Source organism: Acipenser ruthenus, chromosome 9 (assembly GCF_902713425.1).
Source record: "Acipenser ruthenus chromosome 9, fAciRut3.2 maternal haplotype, whole genome shotgun sequence".
In the NCBI taxonomy this organism is placed as follows: Eukaryota; Metazoa; Chordata; class Actinopteri; order Acipenseriformes; family Acipenseridae; genus Acipenser; species Acipenser ruthenus.
This window is the reverse complement of record NC_081197.1, coordinates 59,581,565-59,604,641: the sequence shown is the minus strand read 5'-3', so window position 1 is coordinate 59,604,641 and position 23,077 is coordinate 59,581,565. Positions and strand designations below refer to the sequence as shown.

At 41.7% G+C, this 23,077-nt stretch overlaps 1 protein-coding gene across 3 annotated transcripts in view; it reads right to left on the bottom strand.

The window, feature by feature from the left end:
• Nucleotides 1-23,077, bottom strand: part of LOC117406380 (P protein) — a 107,351-nt gene that overhangs the window by 56,576 nt on the left and 27,698 nt on the right. For all 3 annotated transcript variants that reach the window (XM_059030368.1, XM_059030367.1, XM_059030369.1), the window contains 6 exons: nt 19,654-19,845; nt 16,803-16,860; nt 16,517-16,589; nt 13,579-13,736; nt 8,296-8,378; nt 6,585-6,738 (listed from right to left, as the gene is read on the bottom strand). In XM_059030368.1, coding sequence (XP_058886351.1) covers nt 6,585-6,738; nt 8,296-8,378; nt 13,579-13,736; nt 16,517-16,589; nt 16,803-16,860; nt 19,654-19,845 — 718 coding nt within the window. The remainder of the gene's footprint in view (nt 1-6,584; nt 6,739-8,295; nt 8,379-13,578; nt 13,737-16,516; nt 16,590-16,802; nt 16,861-19,653; nt 19,846-23,077) is intronic.

The window sequence follows — 23,077 nt, the reverse complement described above, 5'->3', positions numbered from 1 at the left end:
AGTAAGTTAACTATGGTCACAAATCTTGCAGCTTTAATCAACTGACAAGAGGCTTGAAGGAGGCCCTTTGCAGATGGTGACCTCCTGATTGTGCAATGGCTCATTGCAGGTGGGTAATTTGTTTTTGTGAATAATGATGCATTCTGTGCGAGACAATGGAGGAAATAAATCCTGCTTGCTGATTAGCTGATTGGGACTCCAAGCTGTGCCATTACTGCGCAGCACCACTAAAGGTCAGAACCCATTTGTATTCTCGCATTTTATCTTTCCTATTTATACAGGACGTCTTTACTTTTATTTATTGTTATATTTTATTTCTCTTTGTTCATTTTGAACCACAGCACAAAAAGTTCTATTTAAAAACAACCCAACAGGTCCATTCTCACGACACACATTGGATGATGTATGCTGGTGGAGTGCCTTCTCTCAGTTGTGGAATTAAACATTAGAGCGATTTCTCAGACCCTGATTAACACTAATCTTACCCAAGTTAACATTAGTTGGTCCAGGATTAGTGATAACCAGGGTCACTGAAACCTTAGGCTCGCCATAGTTTAAAAGGAGGACAAACAGTAAAATAGATTTGCAGTAAAATCTTCTTTGGTCCTTTGATGTCAACGGGCAAACAAAATCTGTTGTTGTTCTACCTACTTCATAACTAAGAGATTTGTACTACCTTGAGCATTGTCAATTTATTGCCTTACCTCTTATTAGCTTTATGAACATTGTTACTATTCCCCATTGTATTGCACTGAGAATCTTTTCGTTCTTCCCTTGTTTTATTTTATTCTATTTAAGTACAACACATGAAGTGTTTAAGTACCAAGAAACAGCAGCCCAAAACTTTCCATCTACAGCGCGGTACACAAATGACCCGCAGATTCCAAACAGAGGTATTAAATACAAGCAATAAATTAAAGAGTTTCAACTGGAGAAAAGTGAGACCAGCTGTGATATCTGTGGTGCCAATACGAGGAAAGAGCTTTGAAAATCTCGGGTGGTGCTTCTTTAAGGACCCAGCTGTGGTCCAGTGTTTCTACCATAACAGCATTCATTTCCACTGGCTGGCGGATTGAGGAATGCCTGTTATGTGATTGAGAACCTCTGAATATACAGCCATCTGGGTCCACACAGCGGGCTGCTGCCTTGGGGGGTTTGTGCATCTCTAATCCTTTTTCAAAGTGAAAATAAAAAGAATGGATATTAAAAATAGTTTGTGCCTGCTCAAGTGTGCACCCTTTTGAAGCTCAAAGCCTCTTGTTGGTTTTTGTGGTAAAAAAGTTTGACTTGGTTATTTGAGTTAGAGTTCGACCACCTTGTGCATTGTCAAGTGATGCTTTAAGCAATAAAACAAGGTAAAACAAAAACAACATATAGCTTTCTTTAGTACCGATTGAAGACGAAACACCAAGAAGGTATTGCAACAGCTGCAAACATACAGTAAGCAACAGTCACTCAGCATCGTGAGAAAATGAAACTGACATCACTGAAGGTTGAGCCAAAGTACCAGGTACAGTAATGACAGCAATCCCTCAACTGCAATTTATCACTGTTAGAAATGGATAGTGGTGGGAAGGAATTAGGATCTCAAGATGTATCATTATCATCAAGCAGTCTATCTGCTAAACGCACTGAAGAGGCAGGAATAGGCAGTCTGGAATACCATCCAGATCAGCCTGTTTTCAAATAATTACTGAACCTTGCAAAAGCCTATAATAAAATGTACTGTCTAAATCCTTTTATTGATTCCCCTAGTTATGCCATTAAAACTCAGTCGAAGTGTTGCAGCTTTTATGTTGCATTCATTTCTGAGCGATTGGGGATGCTTGTCTGTGGAACATGTCACTGGTTTTACCCATGCTGTTTGGTTACTATGTATATTGGTATCCCTGAATAGATAATAGTCTGGTGTGGGCCATTCATTGCCCATTGCTCATTAACCCAGGTCAGACTTAACTAAGCTTCTTGATATTGCAAAATAGATAATTTCGCCCACTTCAAAAATTGAATAACTTCAATAAGCAATTGACCACCGAATGTAGTGGCACCCCAAATTCTACCAATTAGCTACCTATGAGACCATGATAACCCTATGAGACTATGACAACCCTATGAGACTATATCCTATGAGACTATGATAACCTTATGAGACAGTTGGTTAGTACATTTCCTAACAAAAACTACATCATGAAGACTAAGGAATGTTCAAAGCAAATCTGGAATAAGGTTCTTCAAAAGCACCAAATCAGGGGTAGGATATAAGAACATTTCCAAGGCATTGAATATCCCCCGGAGCACAGTAAAGTCCATTATTACGAAATGGAGAGAATATGGCACAACTGTGAATCTGTCTAGAACAGGCCATCCTCAAAAACTATCCGGGTGAGAATGGCACTAGTCAGATAGGCCACCAAGAGGCCTATGGCAACTCTAAGGAGTTACAGTCTTCCACGGATGAGCTGGGAGACACTGTGCATACGGCAACAATAGCCCGGGTGCTTCACAAAACTGGCCTTTATGGGAGAGTGGCAAAAAGAAAGTCATTGTTGAAAAAAACACATCAAGTCTCGGATAGAGTTTGCCAGAAGGCATGTGGCAGACTCCGAGACCAAGTGGAAGAAATGAGCTTTTTTGCCTCAACGCGAAGCGCTTTGTTTGGTGCAAGCCTAACACCGCACATCATCCTGAGAACACCATCCCTACCGTGAAGCATGGTGGTGGCAGCATCATGTTATGGGGATGCTTCTCTGCGTCAGGGCCTGGAAAGCTTGTGAAGATATAGGGCAAAATGGATGCAGCAAAGTACAGAGAAATCCTGGAGGAAAACCTGCTGAAGTCTGCAAGAGACCTGGGACTTGGGAGAAGATTCATCTTCCAGCAGGACAATGACCCCAAACATACAGCCAAAGCCACACTGGAGTGGCTTAAAAACAAAAAGGTCAATGTCCTGGAGTGGCCCAGTCAAAGCCCGGACCTCAATCCAATTGAGAATATGTGGAAAGAGTTGAAAATTGCTGTTCACCAAAGGTCCCCATCCAACTTGACGGAACTTGAGCAATTTTGCAAAGAAGAATGGGCAAAAATTGCAGTGTCCAGATGTGCAAAGCTGGTAGGACTTATCCAAATAGACTCATGGCTGTAATTGCTGCCAAAGGTGCCTCTACCAAATATTGACTCAAGGGGGTGAATACTTATGCAATCAATTATTTTCTGTTTTGTATTTGTAATTAATTTAGAACAATTTGTAGATTTTATTTTTCACTTTGACATTATGGACTTTGTGTGGATCAGTGGCAAAAACTCCTAATTAAATCCATTTTGATTATTATTATTATTATATATTTCTTAGCAGACGCCCTTATCCAGGGCGACTTACAATTGTTACAAGATATCACATTATTTTTTTACATACAATTACCCATTTATACAGTTGGGTTTTTACTGGAGCAATCTAGGTAAAGTACCTTGCTCAAGGGTACAGCAGCAGTGTCCCCCCATCGGGGATTGAACCCACGACCCTCCGGTCAAGAGTCCAGAGCCCTAACCACTACTCCACACTGATTCCATGTTGTAACTCAATGAAATGTGGAAAAGTCCAAGGGGGTGAATACTTTTGAGAGCCACTGTACCCATTGCAGCTGTGTGCTCTACTGGACACAAGATTATGGTATCCAACTACAACAAACCAAATCTGAATTTCCATAGCTCAACAAGACTGCAAACAGCAAAAAAATGGTAAGGGAAAATGTAAAAGAAAAAAAAAAACGAAAGAAAGAAATGAAAATTACATTTGAACTAAAAACTAAACTGCCCTGAACCTGGACATAATTAATGATGCAGTACAAAGCCCGGAAACAAAGAGGGATTTGAATTTCACCTGATGAACAGCTAAGTGGTTCAAAGTGGCTTAAAAACCTGACGTAATAACAAAAAAAGATGAAAAAAATAGCCACTGTGATGTGGTGTAAGAATGACAAGAAAGAATGAAGCTCTTTGGGAAAGAAAGTCCTTGGGTATGAAAGGGTAGGGCACAGCATTGAAAGAAAGTCCTGGGGTATGAAAGGGTAGGGCACAGCATTGAATTGAAAGAAAGTCCTGGGGTATGAAAAGGTAGGGCACAGCATTGAATTGAAAGAAAGTCCTGGGATATGAAAGGGTAGGGCACAGCATTGAAAGAAAGTCCTGGGGTATGAAAGGGTAGGTCACAGCATTGAAAGAAAGTCCTGGGGTATGAAAGGGTAGGGCACAACATTGAATTGAAAGAAAGTCCTGGGGTATGAAAGGGTAGGGCACAGCATTGAAAGAAAGTCCTGGGGTATGAAAGGGTAGGGCACAACATTGAATTGAAAGAAAGTCCTGGGGTATGAAAGGGTAGGGCACAGCATTGAAAGAAAGTCCTGGGGTATGAAAGGGTAGGGCACAGCATTGAATTGAATTGAATTGAAAGTCCTTGGGTATGACAGGGTAGGGCACAGCATTGAATTGAAAGTCCTTGGGTATGAAAAGGTAGGGCACAGCATTGAATTGAATGACTTTAGCTTCTGCTGCAAGTGCAAACAGTCACACAGTGACTCTCACACATAAATCAGTACCGCTCTGTAAACATTTCCACTGACACTTTTTATTCTATTCATTCAAAGCCACTCATCCCGGGCTGGATGTCTTCTGTCTCTTTACTACACAGGTAATAAAGCCAAGCCTGGAGTAACAATATGCAGGGCAAACAGCAGCACCATCAAGCATTCAGCCGGAGGACATGGATCTCCTTTGAAAGAGTGTGTGCTGCATACACTAAACACTTAGAACTGAACCCTTACACTGACAGGGCCATTGGAGTCCGATAGAATATCACAACGCAGTTTGGGTTAAATAAGCCAAATAACAATGAAGCATCTTCCTTTAGTCTGGTAAAACATTCTAGATTGTTTTCAACTTGTTTTATACTATTTATTCAGCTTTTTCATTTTTGGAATTAACTATTTTAGGGTAGTCTCTTCTATGAAAAATTCAGAAAGAGGCTTCAATGTTAAACTTCATGAGGTTTATATACTTGATCTAAAAGGTAGCAGATCTAAACACTTATCACTGGCCCCTCTCTGGTGCTTTATTTTTGAAAGGAGAAAGCTACTTCTAACCTTTAATCATTAAATACCGTTTCACTGCTTAATTAAAAACTCCAAACCACTTTCACAATTACATAGGAGCTGCTTCTGCTTTACAGTCTCTAATCTGCAGAGGAAATGTATTTATATCTCAATCCATTTCTGCCAGGTGTGACCTGCTGCAACATGGCACATTCCCAGCCCCCACATTAAACCCCTGGCAGCCTGCCTGGCACCGAGTATTTAACTGCTAGATTTGAACTCTGGGAAATAAAACCCCACCACCAGGTCAAAGCTTGAAAGGTTTTCCCAGGCAGGCTTCTGATGGCATTAAAGTGAATGATCTAATCAGGCTGCCTTTGCTTTCTCCCATCACTGTACTTCTAAAATAAAAAAACGGACTTTGTAATAAAAAGTAACGAAATACCAGCATGGTGTCTGTGAAGCTTCATTTTCAGACTCAATGAACATACAAGGAACGCGTGGCATTCCCTTTAGGAATCATTCAAGACGACAAAGGAATCTGTGCCTTTTTAGAAAGCTGTTATAAACATTTAGGATACAGTTAGCAATCGAGAACTGAATAACGGATTTCAGTGTTCTTTGTTGATTCTGTTTCCTCTTCTGTTATTGGGCTGTTTCGCTGTCACTCACCGAGCATGTGGGTTGCTAGGACAGGGGGCAGGCAGGATTGGATTGGGATTGTACAGAGCTTCCCTTCGGGCCTGTTAAGGAGATTTTGGGTCCGAATGAGGACAAGTTGTATCTATTCTTGAGAGCAACAAACAGTATGTAATGTATGACATGCATATGATGAGAGTGATTTGTATCTGGCTTACAAGCAGTGCTGTATACAGCGTTGTACACTTTAAAGAACAGCTATGGTGCTACGGATTATGAAATGGTACAGATCGTAGTTATTCGTGGTGTGGGATTTACAGGAGGAGTCGGTGTCAATTCAGTTTCTCTTTCCAAGAGTGAAAATGCATTACTGGGAAACTGGAGGGCTACCAGCTTTCAGACATGCTTCTAGGCCTCTATACAGTAAAAACTATCATACTAACCAATTACACTCCTAAATACTATTATCGCAGGGATTCATTACATATATAGGAAAAGCAGGAATCCTGTCCTCCTGCAACTTGAGCTGGAACCATCAAATCACAGGTCACCATGTCAAGCATCTTAAAAGAATGGAAAACGTCCCAGAATCTACTTAAAACGTCAAACATTACTTGACATACTAAACCGGGCAGAAAAACACAGGGTAAAATAACTGAGCTGGACGTTGACAGGGAGTTATGACAGAGGCGACAGTGTCATCTGGATGACGTTGATCAATAACAAACATGCTGAATTCATTTCTCCCAGCTTCTCCTGAGACAGTGGCCACGCCTTTAGAAACTATAGTACAGCTTCTCCTGCCACAGTGGCCACGCCTTTAGAAACTGTAGTACAGCTTCTCCTGCCACAGCAAATTACCTCAAATATAATCAGAACATAGACTCCTGCCAGGATGACGGCTGCAATTACAACTTGAGTCTCCACATTGGCATAGATGGACTGATGAGTCATACTGAGAGGAACAACCTGACCGTCTTGCAGGAAAGCCTGGATGCCTATAGAGACGGGGACACTGTAGGGAAGAGAAGAAAAAATGAAATGATTACAGGACTCTGTGACCACAGCAAGCCGTCTTATCAATGAAATCGTGGACAGCATTACAACATTCACTACACTGCAGTCAGGGGGACATTAAAATGTAACTCCTAATACTGTGAATAATACAAAACCTTTACACTGACCCCTTTTGCAAGGATGTGTGAGCAAGAGAGAAGGGATTTGAGCTGTAAATCTCCCTCCCAACCAGAAAGGGCGCTATGTAAGGTTGGTTGTATGCTTCCCCATAGATGGGCTTACTTGAAGGTAGGCAGAAAACGGAGGTTGGCCATCTTGGGGGAAGTGCGTAGCTACAAGTGCTCTGAACGACTCTACTGTGATCAGCTGCGGGGCAGGCAGTGATTGGATACACCAGGCTGATCGCAGGGAGGAGTTTGGGGCAGTGATTGGATATACCAGGCTGATCGCAGGGAGGAGTTTGGGGCAGTGATTGGATACACCAGGCTGATCGCAGGGAGGAGTTTGGGGCAGTGATTGGATACACCGGGCGGATAGCAGGGAGGAGTTTGGTAGTACAAAGGGGACGTAGCTATGGGAGTACGGCCCCTACGCCGACACGTGATCAGGAAGCAGGAGCTTGTGTTTTGTTAATGTAGTTGTGGAGAATTGAGGAGCCAGGGAGCTGTAGCTGGAGAGCCACTACCCAGAGCACAACTCACCACTGCACCAACACGCACAACCCAGCACAGTACCATCCTGGTTAGGAGACACGGAGCACTTTCAAGTGCACCACTGGAGTACAACCTTGAAGTGCTGTCTTATTTTTGGGACTGTAACCCGTCGTATACCCACCGATACCATAGCTGGTAGAGGGGCAGATTTACTGTTTTAGGAGCTTTAAAATAAATACGGATTGTTTTGGAAAGTTTGGACATTGACTTTATTTACTACACCACTCACCACAACACAACATGATGTTACATCAAAGTGCCTAAAATAGTTTTAAAAGGTTTTCAAATTGTATTACATCTATTTGCATTAGAAACACGATTGCTGGTCCCATTTTCTTTGCTTCTCAGTGTGCTTTTCTGTATTGCGTACATGCACACTTTTTCAGGAAGCCTGCTATAAAGTACCAGCATGTTATTTCCTGTGTCAGACTTCAACTCAGGAATAGAGAGTACCACAACATGGCCGTGTAAACTTTCTAAAGCTGCTGTGTGGAATGGTACAGCTGTGCACTGCTGCAGACTAAGACAGAACAAGTCATAAGCATAAACATGTAGGCACAGGCCAGGACTTTTAGCATGTCTTAATTCAGCTGGTTGACATGACATTTCCGCACCCTGGACAGACGACTGCCAACCCCAATAACCTGGCAAGCATTACAGAATGCTTAAAGTCTTAAATACATTCATTTTCAGGTAAATGTATTAAAGTTATTGAATTCAGTTCATCTCAAAAGGAGATATCTATCAAATGTTCACAATATAGTGTCCCGTGTTGAAATAGGATTGGTAGATCTCCTGTTCAAACTGAGCAGAGGCAACACATTGTAATGGAGCAGGCATACCTGTTCAGCATCTCAAAGGTTCTCATCTTCGTTACTTGATCCATTCTTTGGGGATGTAATGGAATGGTCCAGTTGTACGTTACCTGCAGTTTTTAAAAGACAAGTCAATTAGCCAAGACCTGTCCAAACATGTGTCTTGCAATTTCAAATAAATAGATACATAAAAGTTATAATTGAGAGAGGGTTTGTTTCAAAGCACAGCAGCACACACTTGAATTTCAGATTGTGTTTGAAAGAGCTTTCCTACAGGACATGCTCTGCACTGTAATCAAGTCCACGCTGTGCAGAGTTGCGTAGTGACAGAACCTAATCAAAAGAAAATGGTAGCAAGTGCTGAAACAATTACAAGCTGACGCCATTCACATTATATTCCAGATCGCTCCATCCTCAGGGCTTACAGTTCACAATGACGATGAAAGCTTTTCACAAAACAATTTGAATACAGCTTTCAGTGGCAATGTAATAATGCCTACAAGTTATCATCAAAATCCAGGCTAATTGCCTATCCACTCACCCCTGTGTAATGGCAATTCAGTCACTTCTTTTAACAGAGAAGTCAATGAAAGACTTATAAGTTTAACCCTTTCATGCACAGCGACCTAATATTGGGACGACATAAAAAAATCTATGAATCTATTTTCAATATTTCATGCATGAAAGGGTTAATGACATTTGAGTCACTTCATCTAATAAAGACAATACAGGACTTTTAATAATGTCAGTAATCTGGCTATAATAAATAACCATCTTGTAATTCCCTACTGAAGTTGTGATAAAACTTGTTTTGAAGTTACTTTACATTGAACCCTAATTAACAATAACAAAATAACAGTAACAATAAAAATAACAATAACTAAATAACAAACGTGTGTTAACCATGGCTCCTTATCGTGGAAACTAAACTATACGGGACTAGACCAGGAACTGGCAGAAAAATAAACATGATATGCTAAAGGACAGGTCTGAAAATATTTACAGATCATTTCATCTGTCACCAATATGAGCTTGATAATTTCACCATACGAGCGTGTGTGAAATGTAGTGTGTTATTACTTCATATGAAGTCAAGAGAAAATGTGTTAGTGGATCAGGAATTCGATTTCAATCTCTGACACTTCTTATAAAGTGTTACCCGTGGCCTCTGAAAGAGGAGCTGACCTGACATGCACACAAGTCCAGCGAGAGGTGGGGATACAGGAGGACAAACAGCAGCACATATTGATTCAGCGACATCCAGGTGAGGAAAGGGTATTCCAGTCCAGGTCTTTATTCCAACCAGCTCCCAGATTAATTCACTGAACCTGTTGGCCTGGTTGAAATAAAGACCTGGACTGGAATAGATCCGGGAGTTGTGCACGACTCCTTTAAAAGAGTAGACCGCTTTAAATAATGAGTTCAGAGTTTGTATTTCCCCTTGCCTTGTTATGATGTTTGCAATCATTTGTATTGGTTCTTACTGCTGCAATAGTGTGTGTTTTTGATATAGCTGCTATAAGTGCTTCCGCCCGAGTTCAAAAGCTGCTCGTCAGGACTAATTCACAGATATATACATGTGTTTTTTGACTTTATATTGTAACAGCCAGCGCCATCTAGTGCACAGCTTTGTGTACTGTCAGCAAAAAAAGGAAACTTGATGCACAGACACTTAGACAGCTCTATGACTGGTACCTACAACTGACTATACCAAAAAGGAAAATTAATTAAATAAAATAAATAAATAAATAAAATGAAAAGCAATACAAAAAAGTGTAATTACAATGAGAACCACTCAACATATAAACATAATTAAAGTGGGGAACACTTTACATTAAGTGTCTAATTGCTGTGTATTTACAGAGTAGTTACATGTCTAATTACACACAATTACAATGTTATTATGCATTGTTACAATGTACTTAATGTGCAATTTGTTTTTTACACTATATAATCCTAACCATTTTCTGATACAATTGTGGACTTGCATATATCGTGCAAAAAAGATTCAAGTTAAGTACATTGTAACTGCATGGCGCCGAGCAGGTGGAGTCTTCATACCTAAAGAAAAAGATTCTACAAGCATCAGTCAGTTTCACCCTATTTCCCTTTTAAATGTAGAAGGCAAGATTTTCTTCAGCATTATTGCTCAGAGATTGTCAACTTACCTATTAAAGAACTGCTTCATTTACACTTCAATACAAAAAGCGGGCATTCCAGGTTTCCCAGGGTGCTTAGAACACATGTGATCTGGCAACAAATTCAATCAGCTAAAAAGGAGAGGAATGAGCTCCATGTGACATTCCTGGATTTGGCTAATGCATATGGTTCAGTGCCACATTGAACTTCTTTGGGCAGCATTTGATTTTTTCAGTGTACCGATGACAATAACAAATTTAGTGAAAGCCTACTTTGGAGATTTGCAATTTAGTTTTTCAGCTTAAGAATTCAGCACTACATGGCAATGCCTAGAAGTTGGAATAATGGCAGGATGCACCATTTCTCCACTGGCTTTTACCATGGTAATGGAAGTAATCATTAGGGCATCAAAATGGGTAGTGGGAGGACAGTGCTTGGCTTCTGGAATGCGACTACCACCAATTCGAGCATACATGGATGACATGACAACCTTGACTACAACAGTAGCCTGCACTAATCGGTTATTGGGCTTAGTAGATAAAACGTTCATTGATGGTGAGGCAATACCAGCAGTGTCTGAGAAGCCAGTGAAGAGTCTTGGGAGATGGTACGGTGGGGATCTAAAAGGACACAGTTCGTGTGGGAGAAGTTAGACAACAAGCAGTGGAAGGGTTGAAGAGCATAGACAGCAGTGCTTTACCAGGCAAACTAAAACACTGGTGCTTTCAGTGTGGTCTACTTCCGAGGTTGCTGCGGCCACTGACTATGTATGAGGTTTCTTTGACAACAGTAGAGAAGCTGGAAGCCTTAATCAGTTCATACATCAGGAAATGGTTGGGAGTTCCACGCTGCCTGAGTAGAGTGGGACTTTATGGTAAAGGAATACTGCAGCTACCAGCATCCGCTTTAACCGAGGTGTTTAAGTGTGCCAAGGTCAGACTGGAAATGACATTAGTAGAGTCACACGACAAATGCGTAAGGGAGGCAGCACCTGTGTTGAAAACTGGAAGAAAGTGGGCGGCAAAGAAAGCTGTGGAGGACGCAAAGGCTGCCCTTCGAATTGGTGATATCATGGGGCAAGTTCAGCATGGAAGAGGGGGTTCTTGGTCTCAGTTCAGCTCCTCCTACATGGCACAAGGCAACCCCAGCTCAACGGAGGAAGCTGGTAGTCAACGAGGTGCAAAAGCAGGAGGAGAGGATCAGGTGTATAAAGGCCATTTCCCAGGCCAAGCAGGGAGAATGGATGAGATGGGAGAGTGTGGAACAACGCAAGATTGGCTGGCGAGACCTATGGTCAATGGAACAGAGCAGGATCAGTTTCCTCATCAGGTCAACATATGATGTTTTCCCATCACCACAGAACCTAAACCTCTGGGTAGGAGAGGATCCCTCATGTCCTTTGTGTTCATTACCTGCAACATTAAGGCACATTTTGACAGGATGTAAAGTGGCTCTTAGCCAAGGACGGTTTACTTGGCGCCATGACCAGGTGCTGCGATGTTTGGCCTTAGCATTGGAAGACAAGCGTAACATGACCAATAAGTTGCCACCTGTTCCATCAAAACATTACACACAAAAGACAACATTCCACCGCCCAGGAGAGCAACCACCAAGAAAAGGTGTTAAAACCAGTCCAACTGGAAGCTGCTAGAGACTGGAAAATGCTGGCAGATATTGGGCAATGGCTTATTTTTCCACCCGAGATTGCCACCACTGACCTTCGACCAGATATTGTCTTGTGGTCTGGATCAGCACACCTTGTTCACCTGGTAGAGTTAACAGTGCCATGGGAGGATGCTGTAGATGAGGCGCATGAGAGGAAGAAACTGCGGTATGCTCAACTAGCTACTGAAGCGGAACAGCGAGGATGGAGAGTCCAGGTTTACCCAATGGAGGTGGGTTGTCGAAGATTTGTGGCACACTCTACAACCCGGTTTCTCAGAGACGTCGGATTCAGTGGCCAAGAGTTATGTCGCACAGTGAAGAACTTATCTGAAGCAGCAGAGAGTAGCAGCAACTGGCTGTGGTTGAGACGGAAAGATTCTGGCTGGGGATCTCAAGCACAATAGAAAGGAAAGCTGATGTACGGGTAAGTAAGCTGGGCTGAGTTGAGTGGGGGACGGAGGGGGGTGATGCTGGGACGCCAGAATCACCGTCAAGCCCTCTTGAGGTGTCATGGGCTATTCGACGAAACACCGAGGATGGAAGGTGCCCACTTGAAGACCCCAGAGATGTACCCTACTTAGCTCAATCCAGACGGTTGTCATGTTGATGTGCTGGGGAGACCGCACTGTGGTTGATCCCCAGAGCCAGCATCGCAGCCGTTGTGTGTGCTGATGCGCTAGGGAGGAAATAAGCGGATCCCTGGAGCCAGCATTACACTTTAGCCATCAACACCAGACAGAAGGATATCTACATCATATGGAAGGAAGCGCAAATGGATGGAGACACACATGGATCACATTAGTTTACTTTAAAGTTACGTCTTAGTTGGTGCTTATCTTGGTGAGAGACGAGTTCAAATCAGCATGAAGTTTTAACATCTAAGTTTTAACATCATGCATAATAACATTGTAATTCTGTGTAAGCGCACATGCATTGACTAAGTAACTACTATGTAAATGCACCGTAATTGGACACACAATGTAAAGTGTTACCTTAAAATGTACCTACTTACTCACCCTTACGTCTTCCTCAAATTTAGAAACAGCCTTCATTTATACAATGATCAATTACTACATGTGACAGTGTGCTAGCAATGGCAAGTGTTTCGATGTATTTTGTACAGGCCTGGTATATACTGTACTATGATGAGCGGATTCTGAAGAACCCGCCTGTACCACAATGAGAGAATAAGAATAAAAGCACACGGCACGTGACATACCCGAGCCTATTTGTGCACAGTTCTTCTTGTATTTAGTTCCAGTCATATTGTGTATTCAAGAATAAAAAGATACATTAGCTTGAAGTGTGAAGGGAAGCTTACAGTAAAGAAGATGAAATCAATGCTATTGTCCCTGGGGCACAGGCACTGACTGTGGGTTTCAGCACCATGTAATTTCAGGAGTGTGTTTATGAACATTGATCACCACGCAGCAGGCTGACCACAGGCCAGAGAAGAGAAAACAAATGAATCATCTGAACAAATCGGTGTCTCAAACCATTGCAAACCTGCTGTGGACGCCTTCTCCTCAAGCCAACATCTTCCAGCTGTTCAACTTGGATGACTATGTATTCTTCTGTCTCCCTGTCAGCCACGCTGTCAACAAAAGGTCCTCGGACTTGTAGTTTTAGAAGGGCGTGATCTACAAAATCTGTAAGATTCACAGCTGGATTGGTCTGTTAAGAAAAAGCACTCGGCAAGAACTAATGCATGAAGTGAGGTTCAATCAAGCAGCTTCTTTGTCCAAGAACGTGGATATCAATCACAGACTCAACAGTTTAGAATCAATCCTGCAAGCGTCCGGAAAAATGTTTCAACAAATGTGGGGCTCAATTCTGAAAGTACCCAAGTTACGTTCCTACTGTAACTGAACTATGATCCAAACAAGCTCAGTTACATGCACGTCTCAATTAACAGTTCCTTCATTATGCAAATTACGTAGAAGAATGTTTGTTGAATCACGTTTGTAATAAATTTGGGGTTTCACGAAATTGTATGAAGGCAAATTCATTTTTATTATTCCCATACTTTGATAAATATTATGCCATAAAGCTAAATGGCACCTCAGTTTGTACACCTTACTTTCACATATTCTGTTAAACTTGCACTTACCAGGATTCACTTCTTTGGGGTCAAAGTCTGCCAGTCATTGGGAGAAGAAACCGGTTAGTTAATGACAGGAAAGAAGGCGTCGAAGAGGTGGGGACATTTCACTCTCCAGACAGGAAGTGTACTGTGCAACAAACTACACAAACGCAAGGTATGCAGACGTGGGCAGGTTGGTTTTAGACTGTGCGACAGGTCAGAATTAGTTCATCCACACTCTTGCGACGTGCGTCTTTATTGGAAGGTCGTACAGCCTTTTCTCATGCGTTTGCGACCTGAAATCACCTGCTGCATGGTCGGAGTGAAGCTCTGCAGCTTTTATAGCTGCCTGCGCCTGACGTATCGCATTCATCTGAGACAGAAGTATGAACCAGCCCTTAATGTTTGCTGTAACATGTGCTTCTTTCGAAACTCCACGAGCAGGACCCATAGCACCGTTAGCTACAGCCATGTTCAAGCCTAGCTATTGCACCTCTAATGCAGCAGCTTTCTTCTGGGAATTTTCTGTCTGTCTGACTTTGCTTTCCATTTGACACACATTGACTTGTTTATAAATGAATTAACCTGTATAAGTTAAGCCTTACAGCAGCTTGGACATGTCCTATTCCATTCCTTCATGTTTTTTTGATGAAATGCATCACGACGTACAACTGAAGACCTTCAAACCCTGCCTCTCACCTCTTGCAAACCATTAGATCCCTAATCCATACTGAACAACTCAATTAGGAGAGCAGACTGGCCTTCAAGAAAAGAGCATTAAATTAGCCTGCTAGCCTCTATTCATTAGTGTACTGACCCTGCATTGCCTGTGAGACTGCTGTGTCCAACAAATCACATCCTCCCAATGCTTCAAGCCTCAGGCAAGCATTCCAATTCAAACTCCATGACTGGCATTTCACTTTGTATTAAACAATGTTCAAATAGCAGGTTTGTCTTTTTTTTTTTTAGGCAGGTTGAAGATTATGATTTTGGTTTAAGCTTAATGTGTAGCTCTTTCTTGTGGTAGTCCTGGGTTTAATATCTTCAGCCTGTCATTAGAAAGCAGTGTGTAGTGCCTCAAGATGGATCAAACCCTGTTTGTCATCCCCTGCTGCACAATCCGCCCACCTTATCACCTGGCCTTTCTCCGTGCTTCCTCTGCAGGCTGTGAATGTAGACATACCATTGCTCCAACGCCAACTCTGCACAACAAGTTTTATATGAGGCTTGATGGAAAAGCTGCAGATTCTAACAAGTCAGAGCAGACATGCTGAGAATGTGACCTTCAGGTTAATTAACTTAAACAATACACCAGCCTCCCCAACACATTGCTTTCCTTCTTCGGAACACACTTCACAGCATTTTACATTTACAAGTCAATGACACAAAGATATTCAGCAGGAATGCAAATCATTTGATTTGAACCAGTTTCATTGCTGGTTCAAATCAGCAACAAGAACGTGTCTCCTAATTTGTAGAACACAATAATATGCCATATTATCACATAGCTCTTGCATCCTCATACATTTTTCTATGCATGTCAAAGTGGCATTGGGAGACCTTTGAGGTTATTGTCAAAAATGCAAAAATAAACCATATCTAGCACAAAACAGAAACAGTGTCTTGGTTTATGACAAAACCTTGTTCTTTTTCAATGTCTTTGCCATTAGTCAGAAACAGAGAATTTGAGTTGCCAGGCTTTGTAAATAAGTGTTTAATTGTGCTTTACCATTAAAGTAAATCAACATTGACTCAGTGTAACAGTGCAGTTTTGGATCCGAGCCATTTAGAGGGTGTGAGAATGGGCAGACACAGTAGCCTAATATGGGGGACCAGCTGGGAGCTACTGATAGACCACACATGGATCCTCTATGACAGGTCAGTAATCTTTAAAATCAGCAGTGTTAACACAATGTTTTACTAAACCTGTACTTGTCCATTTTTGCTTTAGACCAACGTAAAATAAGTTCTTCAACTGTGATTAAGCCTAACACCTTGTTAATATATAAAGATAGATTATATATATATATATATATATATATATATATATATATATATATAAATTTTAAACTATGCTGGCTGTTGCTTTTCACGTTCCCCCATTGAAGACAACCCTGCCCTCCTGAATGAACTGATCTTCTATGCAGTCAGAGTCATTAGTATGTGCTATTGATACAGTTTGTTTAAGCTAAAGGAATGACCCCTTCACAAACCTCCACACATATTCAAGTTGTCACTCTTGTCAGGCCCTCTGAAAAGATGAAGGCTTTATCAGATCCACAGTGAAACACACACTGAGCCACCGTAGGAATAATCTAGTGAATAACCGACACCTCTGAAAATAAATCAAAGAAAGGATACCAAAGCTTTCCACAGATGAAACGGACAGCATTTGCCAAGGGTTTTCATGGTCAGGATTCGTGCTAAAAAAAACCTGCAACAAGGACATAGAAATAGAAAAGAACATGCCTTTATTATTACTACGAAAAGAACATGCCTTTATTAATACTACGAAACGTTGCGATCAGACAAGGGCACCAACGTGAAATGACCTTAATGGGCTGGGGTTACTAAAGAATGCAAAATCCAAACTAAAACAAAAAAACAACAAAAAAAAAAACCCAAAGCTGAAAAAGGTGGAACGTACCGTGCAGATCATTACAATGATGAAAATCGTGGAGATTTTCAGAACTCTTAAGCAGTATCTGAAAGAGAGAAAAAAAAAAGCTACTGAAGATTTCGTTTCAATGATGGACTGATGCCCAACCACAAGTATGAGTGTGTGGCGGAGAGAGACTGTGGACATATTCATAAAAGCGTAAAGATTGATTTTTGATTTTTTTCTTTTTAGTAATTACATTCCGCCACAATTCTCTTTTTTTGGCTAAACTTTGACAGCCATTGCAGTGGTGAAAAAAAGCTTGAAATGTGCAGCTGTGTTCCCCTGACTGCTTCTTATCCGGCACACGCCTCCCTGCTGCGGGACTTGCAGGCATGCATTTCTGACTGGACATTTACTTTAAATACACTTGCATCACAAAATGAGATGGCCTGGCATACACACTCTGTAAACTGACATGGAACGACCTCCATTTCGGTAATAGAAAATTACTCAAGACATAAGACATCTAAATCACTTAAGAAACAATTACTGGTGTTTATTAATTAACTGTTTGACACTCCATCAGAATATTTGATGGGTCAACCCATTAGTAATTACATCCAGGCTTGATAACATACCAACAAAACAGTTACCAGTATATTATCAGCATCTCTCTTGATTGCAGAGTGTGTTACATAATGCAGGTTTACGCTGGTTATGCAGCAATACAAACTGGACGAAAATGAATGCTCAACACAGCTGCCATTATCTGCAAGATGACTGACTGCAGCAACAGCTAGGCATCCTGAGCCAAAGGACTCTGTGTGTGAAGAGATTTTTCAATCCTGTTTCTGTGAAAACATATCAGATGGAATATATTGTATCTCCTCAATTGTACATAGACTCCAATATCTGTTAATTGTCAACTATGTGTCCATGAACGTTGAACGGTACAAAGACCAGAAGTCTTTGACAACATATGGCATGCATTGTACTGTTAAACAGACCCATCCATTGTGCTGGTGTTTAATGCCTAACAAAAAAGATATGCAAGGGAGAAAAAACATGACTGTGAAAATAATATAGGAGTTAAACTTGAAAAAAACAATAGCAATACAGATTTAACTTGATACATTTCAAAATGTTTGGCATTTGCTGTGAGGTGTAAAAGGAACGCAGTTGCCAAAGACAGTTTATAAAGTGAGGCTCGTTGGGTTTTTACAAGAAATAAATCAAAACACTAAGCGTTGACCACCTATAAACATTTTCAAAGGAGGATTTAATTTACACATCAGCACCATGGTTCAGTAGAAGTAACATTTCGTAACATCACGCTAAAAGCTGTAAGAAATATCTTGATTTCAAACACATTTACAACCCATCTATTTATACCTGTACTGTTCCCAGAAGGCTAAAAGCTTTGATGGCAGATATTACAGGCACATGGCTTTTCAGAAAGCTGTTAGCCAGTGTCCAGCTGCACTAGAGAAAAAGAGCCCCAGCCTTCAAGAGAACAATAACGCTGCAGACAGGCACATTAACTGATGCTGCTAGATCTCTCCACTCCACTCACACAGCACTCCATCTCTCTGTGTTACACTGTGCTCTTTTCTCCATTTCTTTCTTTTCATCCCAAGTAATAGCTCTGCTGTGTGAAAGGTGTTGGGAACACACATCAAAAACATTTGAGAAGCAACATGGTGTCTCCGAACAAGTTCAGTTAAGGGTATATATATATATATATATATATATATATATATATATATATATATATATATATATAATCAGCATGTGGAGAATGCAAGTAAAAGTATGACATCGTTGAATATCAATTTGTATCGAACTTTACCATCCACCGAATGATATGCTTCCCTCTACTACTGCCCTCAAGTCATTAAATCAATACATCTGTATACACCCAGATATCCCATATTCTGTACAACGGTTTGCTACAGCCGTTTGAGGATTCATAATTTCTATTCAAAAGTTATTTGAGGTGTACGATTTCCATCACGTATTCAGTGTAACAAGCCACCTGGTGAGTAAATGGTACGATTTCCATCACATACTCAGTGTAACAAGCCACCTGGTGAGTAAATGGTACGATTTCCATCACTTACTCAGTGTAACAAGCCACCTGGTGAGTAAATGGTACGATTTCCATCACGTATTCAGTGTAACAAGCCACCTAGTGAGTAAATGGCACCAGAAGTTGCACACCTTCCTCCATTCCTGTCTCTGGCATTTGTTCTGTCTATCCCATATTGCTTCTACAGGCTCATCAAACTCAGATATATTTCACATGGATCATAACCAATGCTGCCATCACGCACTATTACAGTAAAAAGACAAACGATCTGAATTTCTTATATCGCTACAGTATGTATTTCTTCTTATATTGCTACAGAACATATTTTTTCTTATATTGCTATATGTATTTTTTATGTCTAACTGACACAAAATAATCTGTAGTAAGTCAGTAATTCTTGTTTTTATGCTTCAGAGGTTAGCTGCTAGGGCAGGGGTGGCCAGCCCTGGTCCTGGAGATCCACAGTCCTGCAGGTTTTCTGGGTATCTTTGAATCAGCAATGGATAAAGACCTGGAACATTTTTTAGTGTTGACCAACTAGGAAAATAATTGGTTTAATTAAGTAATTGAGAAACCAGGAGACCCTGTGGCTCTCCAGGACCAAGCTCTCCAGGACCAGGCTCTATCTTGTGCTTACTCTCGTAATCACACCATTGAATAATCGGCTCACAAGCTTCGTGACAATACTCCCAAGAACATGCTGGCAGATACGGTCAGGCTGAAAGGTGGTTCAAGTAGAAGCTGGGATGTGTGTCCATGCATTACTGTTCAGCGGCTCACGTCTGACAGCAGCAACTGAACCCTTACCTTAAGCTGCTGGAAAGAGTGAAGTTCCAATGGAGGGAGTCGAGCGGATCACATCTCTCAGAGGAGGTTGATCTGGAGAGACTGGTCACCTCACTTCCCAGGCGACATCTTTTCTCAAGCTCAGCAGAACTGCTTTCCCATGATTCCTCACCATCAGTACAGTCTGGGTCATGAAGCGCCATGTACCGAACACTGCGGAATAAAAACAAGCAAAAAGACCTTTATGCATTGTACATCCTTCAAGAATGAAAGAACTTACACACATTGTACAGCTTTACAAGAATGAAAGAACTTACACACATTGTACAGCTTTACAAGAATGAAAGAACTTACACACATTGTACATCCTTCAAGAATGAAAGAACTTACACACATTGTACAGCTTTACAAGAATGAAAGAACTTACACACATTGTACAGCTTTACAAGAATGAAAGAACTTACACACATTGTACAGCTTTACAAGAATGAAAGAACTTACACACATTGTACAGCTTTACAAGAATGAAAGAACTTACACATTGTACAGCCTTACAAGAATGACTGCTGCTGTACACTCCATGAGTTTATATATAAAAACAAGTGCTTTTTATTTAGTGATCTGAAGTGCTTGAGAGGTACTTTGCATGCCTATGCAGAGCGACTGTTTTATAGTGTCTCAGTGTTCCTACAACAAGAGAATGAAGGTAAGCAGAGCGACTGTTTTATAGTGTCTCAGTGTACCTACAACGAGAGAATGAAGGTTGTTACAGTGTGAAATATACAAAAGACACGTGTGTGGTCTGTTAAATATACTGCCTCCTTCTGGCGACAGGGTATTATCACACTTTGAACTTGTTTGGAGCTTGTTATCTTGTAGCAGATTTTAAAATACAGGATGGCTGTGTTGGGTAAAGCCACGTGTGAGGATGATGTTCTTGTTTTTCTGCTTCAGAAAACAGCAAGTACAACCCTTACTAATGTATAAAACATTTTAGAGATAGGCATCTGTTACAGAATAATTCCACCAATACATAGTTAGCATTAGTAAGTACCCTTATAAAAGTTTCCCACAGTAAAAGCAAGTGTCAGTGACAGCGTGGTAAAGCACAGGCAAGCATTGTAAAGCACAGAGAGGTCTGGTAAAGCATAGGGAAGCATTGTAAAGCACAGAGAGGGATGGTAAAGCATAGGCAAGCATTGCAAAGCACAGAGAGGGATTGTAAAGCATAGGGAAGCATTGTAAAGCACAGAGAAGTATGGTAAAGCATAGGGAAGCATTGTAAAGCACAGAGAAGTATGGTAAAGCATAGGGAAGCATTGTAAAGCACAGAGAGGTATGGCAAAGCATATTCAAAACAAAGATGGCAAACCAGGGTGAACTGTAGGAAATGCATAGTATAACCATGGGGAAAGCATGGAGAAAGTGCAGTGGATAAATACTATGGTAAACCTGTATTTGGGTAAATATGTAAGTTTTGTTAACTATCATAGCAAACAAACTTTGGAACCATTTATTGTGCCCAAAATGCTTCTGGAATACATTTACTGACTGCGGAGAAGACAAAAGCCTCCAGAGAGCAGCACATCGCAGAATGGAAATGGCCCTCGAACATCATACTGAGAAATTCTAAAGTATTCAGCACTACACCAATACTACACAAGCACACAGAGCTACACAAGGGTCCGATACGCATTTTGGTAGTTGATCAATAAAAACTGGAATGTGACATTTGTAGAATGTCATTTGTATGTGGAGCACTGAAGGAGAGACTGCATTGTATTAGAAGTGGCATTGAAAAGATTCAGGCTCAGGTTTGTGACTGGCTGCAATTGGAAAAGGAGCTGACAGGTTGGTGCTCTGCTATCCAGTTATACTGAGCTGTCAGGTTGGTGCTCTGCTATCCAGTAATACTGAGCTGTCAGGTTGGTGCTCTGCTATCCAGTAATACTGAGCTGTCAGGTTGGTGCTCTGCTATCCAGTAATACTGAGCTGTCAGGTTGGTGCTCTGCTATCCAGTAATACGGAGCTGTCAGGTTGGTGCTCTGCTATCCAGTAATACGGAGCTGTCAGGTTGGTGCTCTGCTATCCAGTAATACTGAGCGGTCAGGTTGGTGCTCTGCTATCCAGTAATACTGAGTTGTCAGGTTGGTGCTCTGCTATCCAGTAATACAGAGCTGTCAGGTTGGTGCTCTGCTATCCAGTAATACTGAGCTGTCAGGTTGGTGCTCTGCTATAGACCAGTAATACTGAGCTGACAGGTTGGTGCTCTGCTATCCAGTAATACTGAGCTGTCAGGTTGGTGCTCTGCTATCCAGTAATACTGAGTTGTCAGGTTGGTGCTTTGCTATCCAGTAATACTGAGCTGTCAGGTTGGTGCTCTGCTATCCAGTAATACTGAGCTGTCAGGTTGGTGCTCTGCTATCCAGTAATACTGAGCTGTCAGGTTGGTGCTCTGCTATCCAGTAATACTGAGCTGTCAGGCTGGTGCTCTGCTATCCAGTAATACTGAGCTGTCAGGTTGGTGCTCTGCTATCCAGTAATACTGAGCTGTCAGGTTGGTGCTCTGCTATCCAGTAATACTGAGCTGTCAGGTTGGTGCTCTGCTATCCAGTAATACTGAGCTGTCAGGTTGGTGCTCTGCTATCCAGTAATACTGAGCTGTCAGGTTGGTGCTCTGCTATCCAGTAATACTGAGCTGTCAGGTTGGTGCTCTGCTATCCAGTAATACTGAGCTGTCAGGTTGGTGCTCTGCTATCCAGTAATACGGAGCTGTCAGGTTGGTGCTCTGCTATCCAGTAATACGGAGCTGTCAGGTTGGTGCTCTGCTATCCAGTAATACTGAGCGGTCAGGTTGGTGCTCTGCTATCCAGTAATACTGAGTTGTCAGGTTGGTGCTCTGCTATCCAGTAATACAGAGCTGTCAGGTTGGTGCTCTGCTATCCAGTAATACTGAGCTGTCAGGTTGGTGCTCTGCTATAGACCAGTAATACTGAGCTGACAGGTTGGTGCTCTGCTATCCAGTAATACTGAGCTGTCAGGTTGGTGCTCTGCTATCCAGTAATACTGAGCTGTCAGGCTGGTGCTCTGCTATCCAGTAATACTGAGCTGTCAGGTTGGTGCTCTGCTATCCAGTAATACTGAGCTGTCAGGTTGGTGCTCTGCTATCCAGTAATACTGAGCTGTCAGGTTGGTGCTCTGCTATCCAGTAATACTGAGCTGTCAGGCTGGTGCTCTGCTATCCAGTAATACTGAGCTGTCAGGCTGGTGCTCTGCTATCCAGTAATACTGAGCTGTCAGGTTGGTGCTCTGCTATCCAGTAATACTGAGCTGTCAGGTTGGTGCTCTGCTATCCAGTAATACTGAGCTGTCAGGTTGGTGCTCTGCTATCCAGTAATACTGAGCTGTCAGGTTGGTGCTCTGCTATCCAGTAATACTGAGCTGT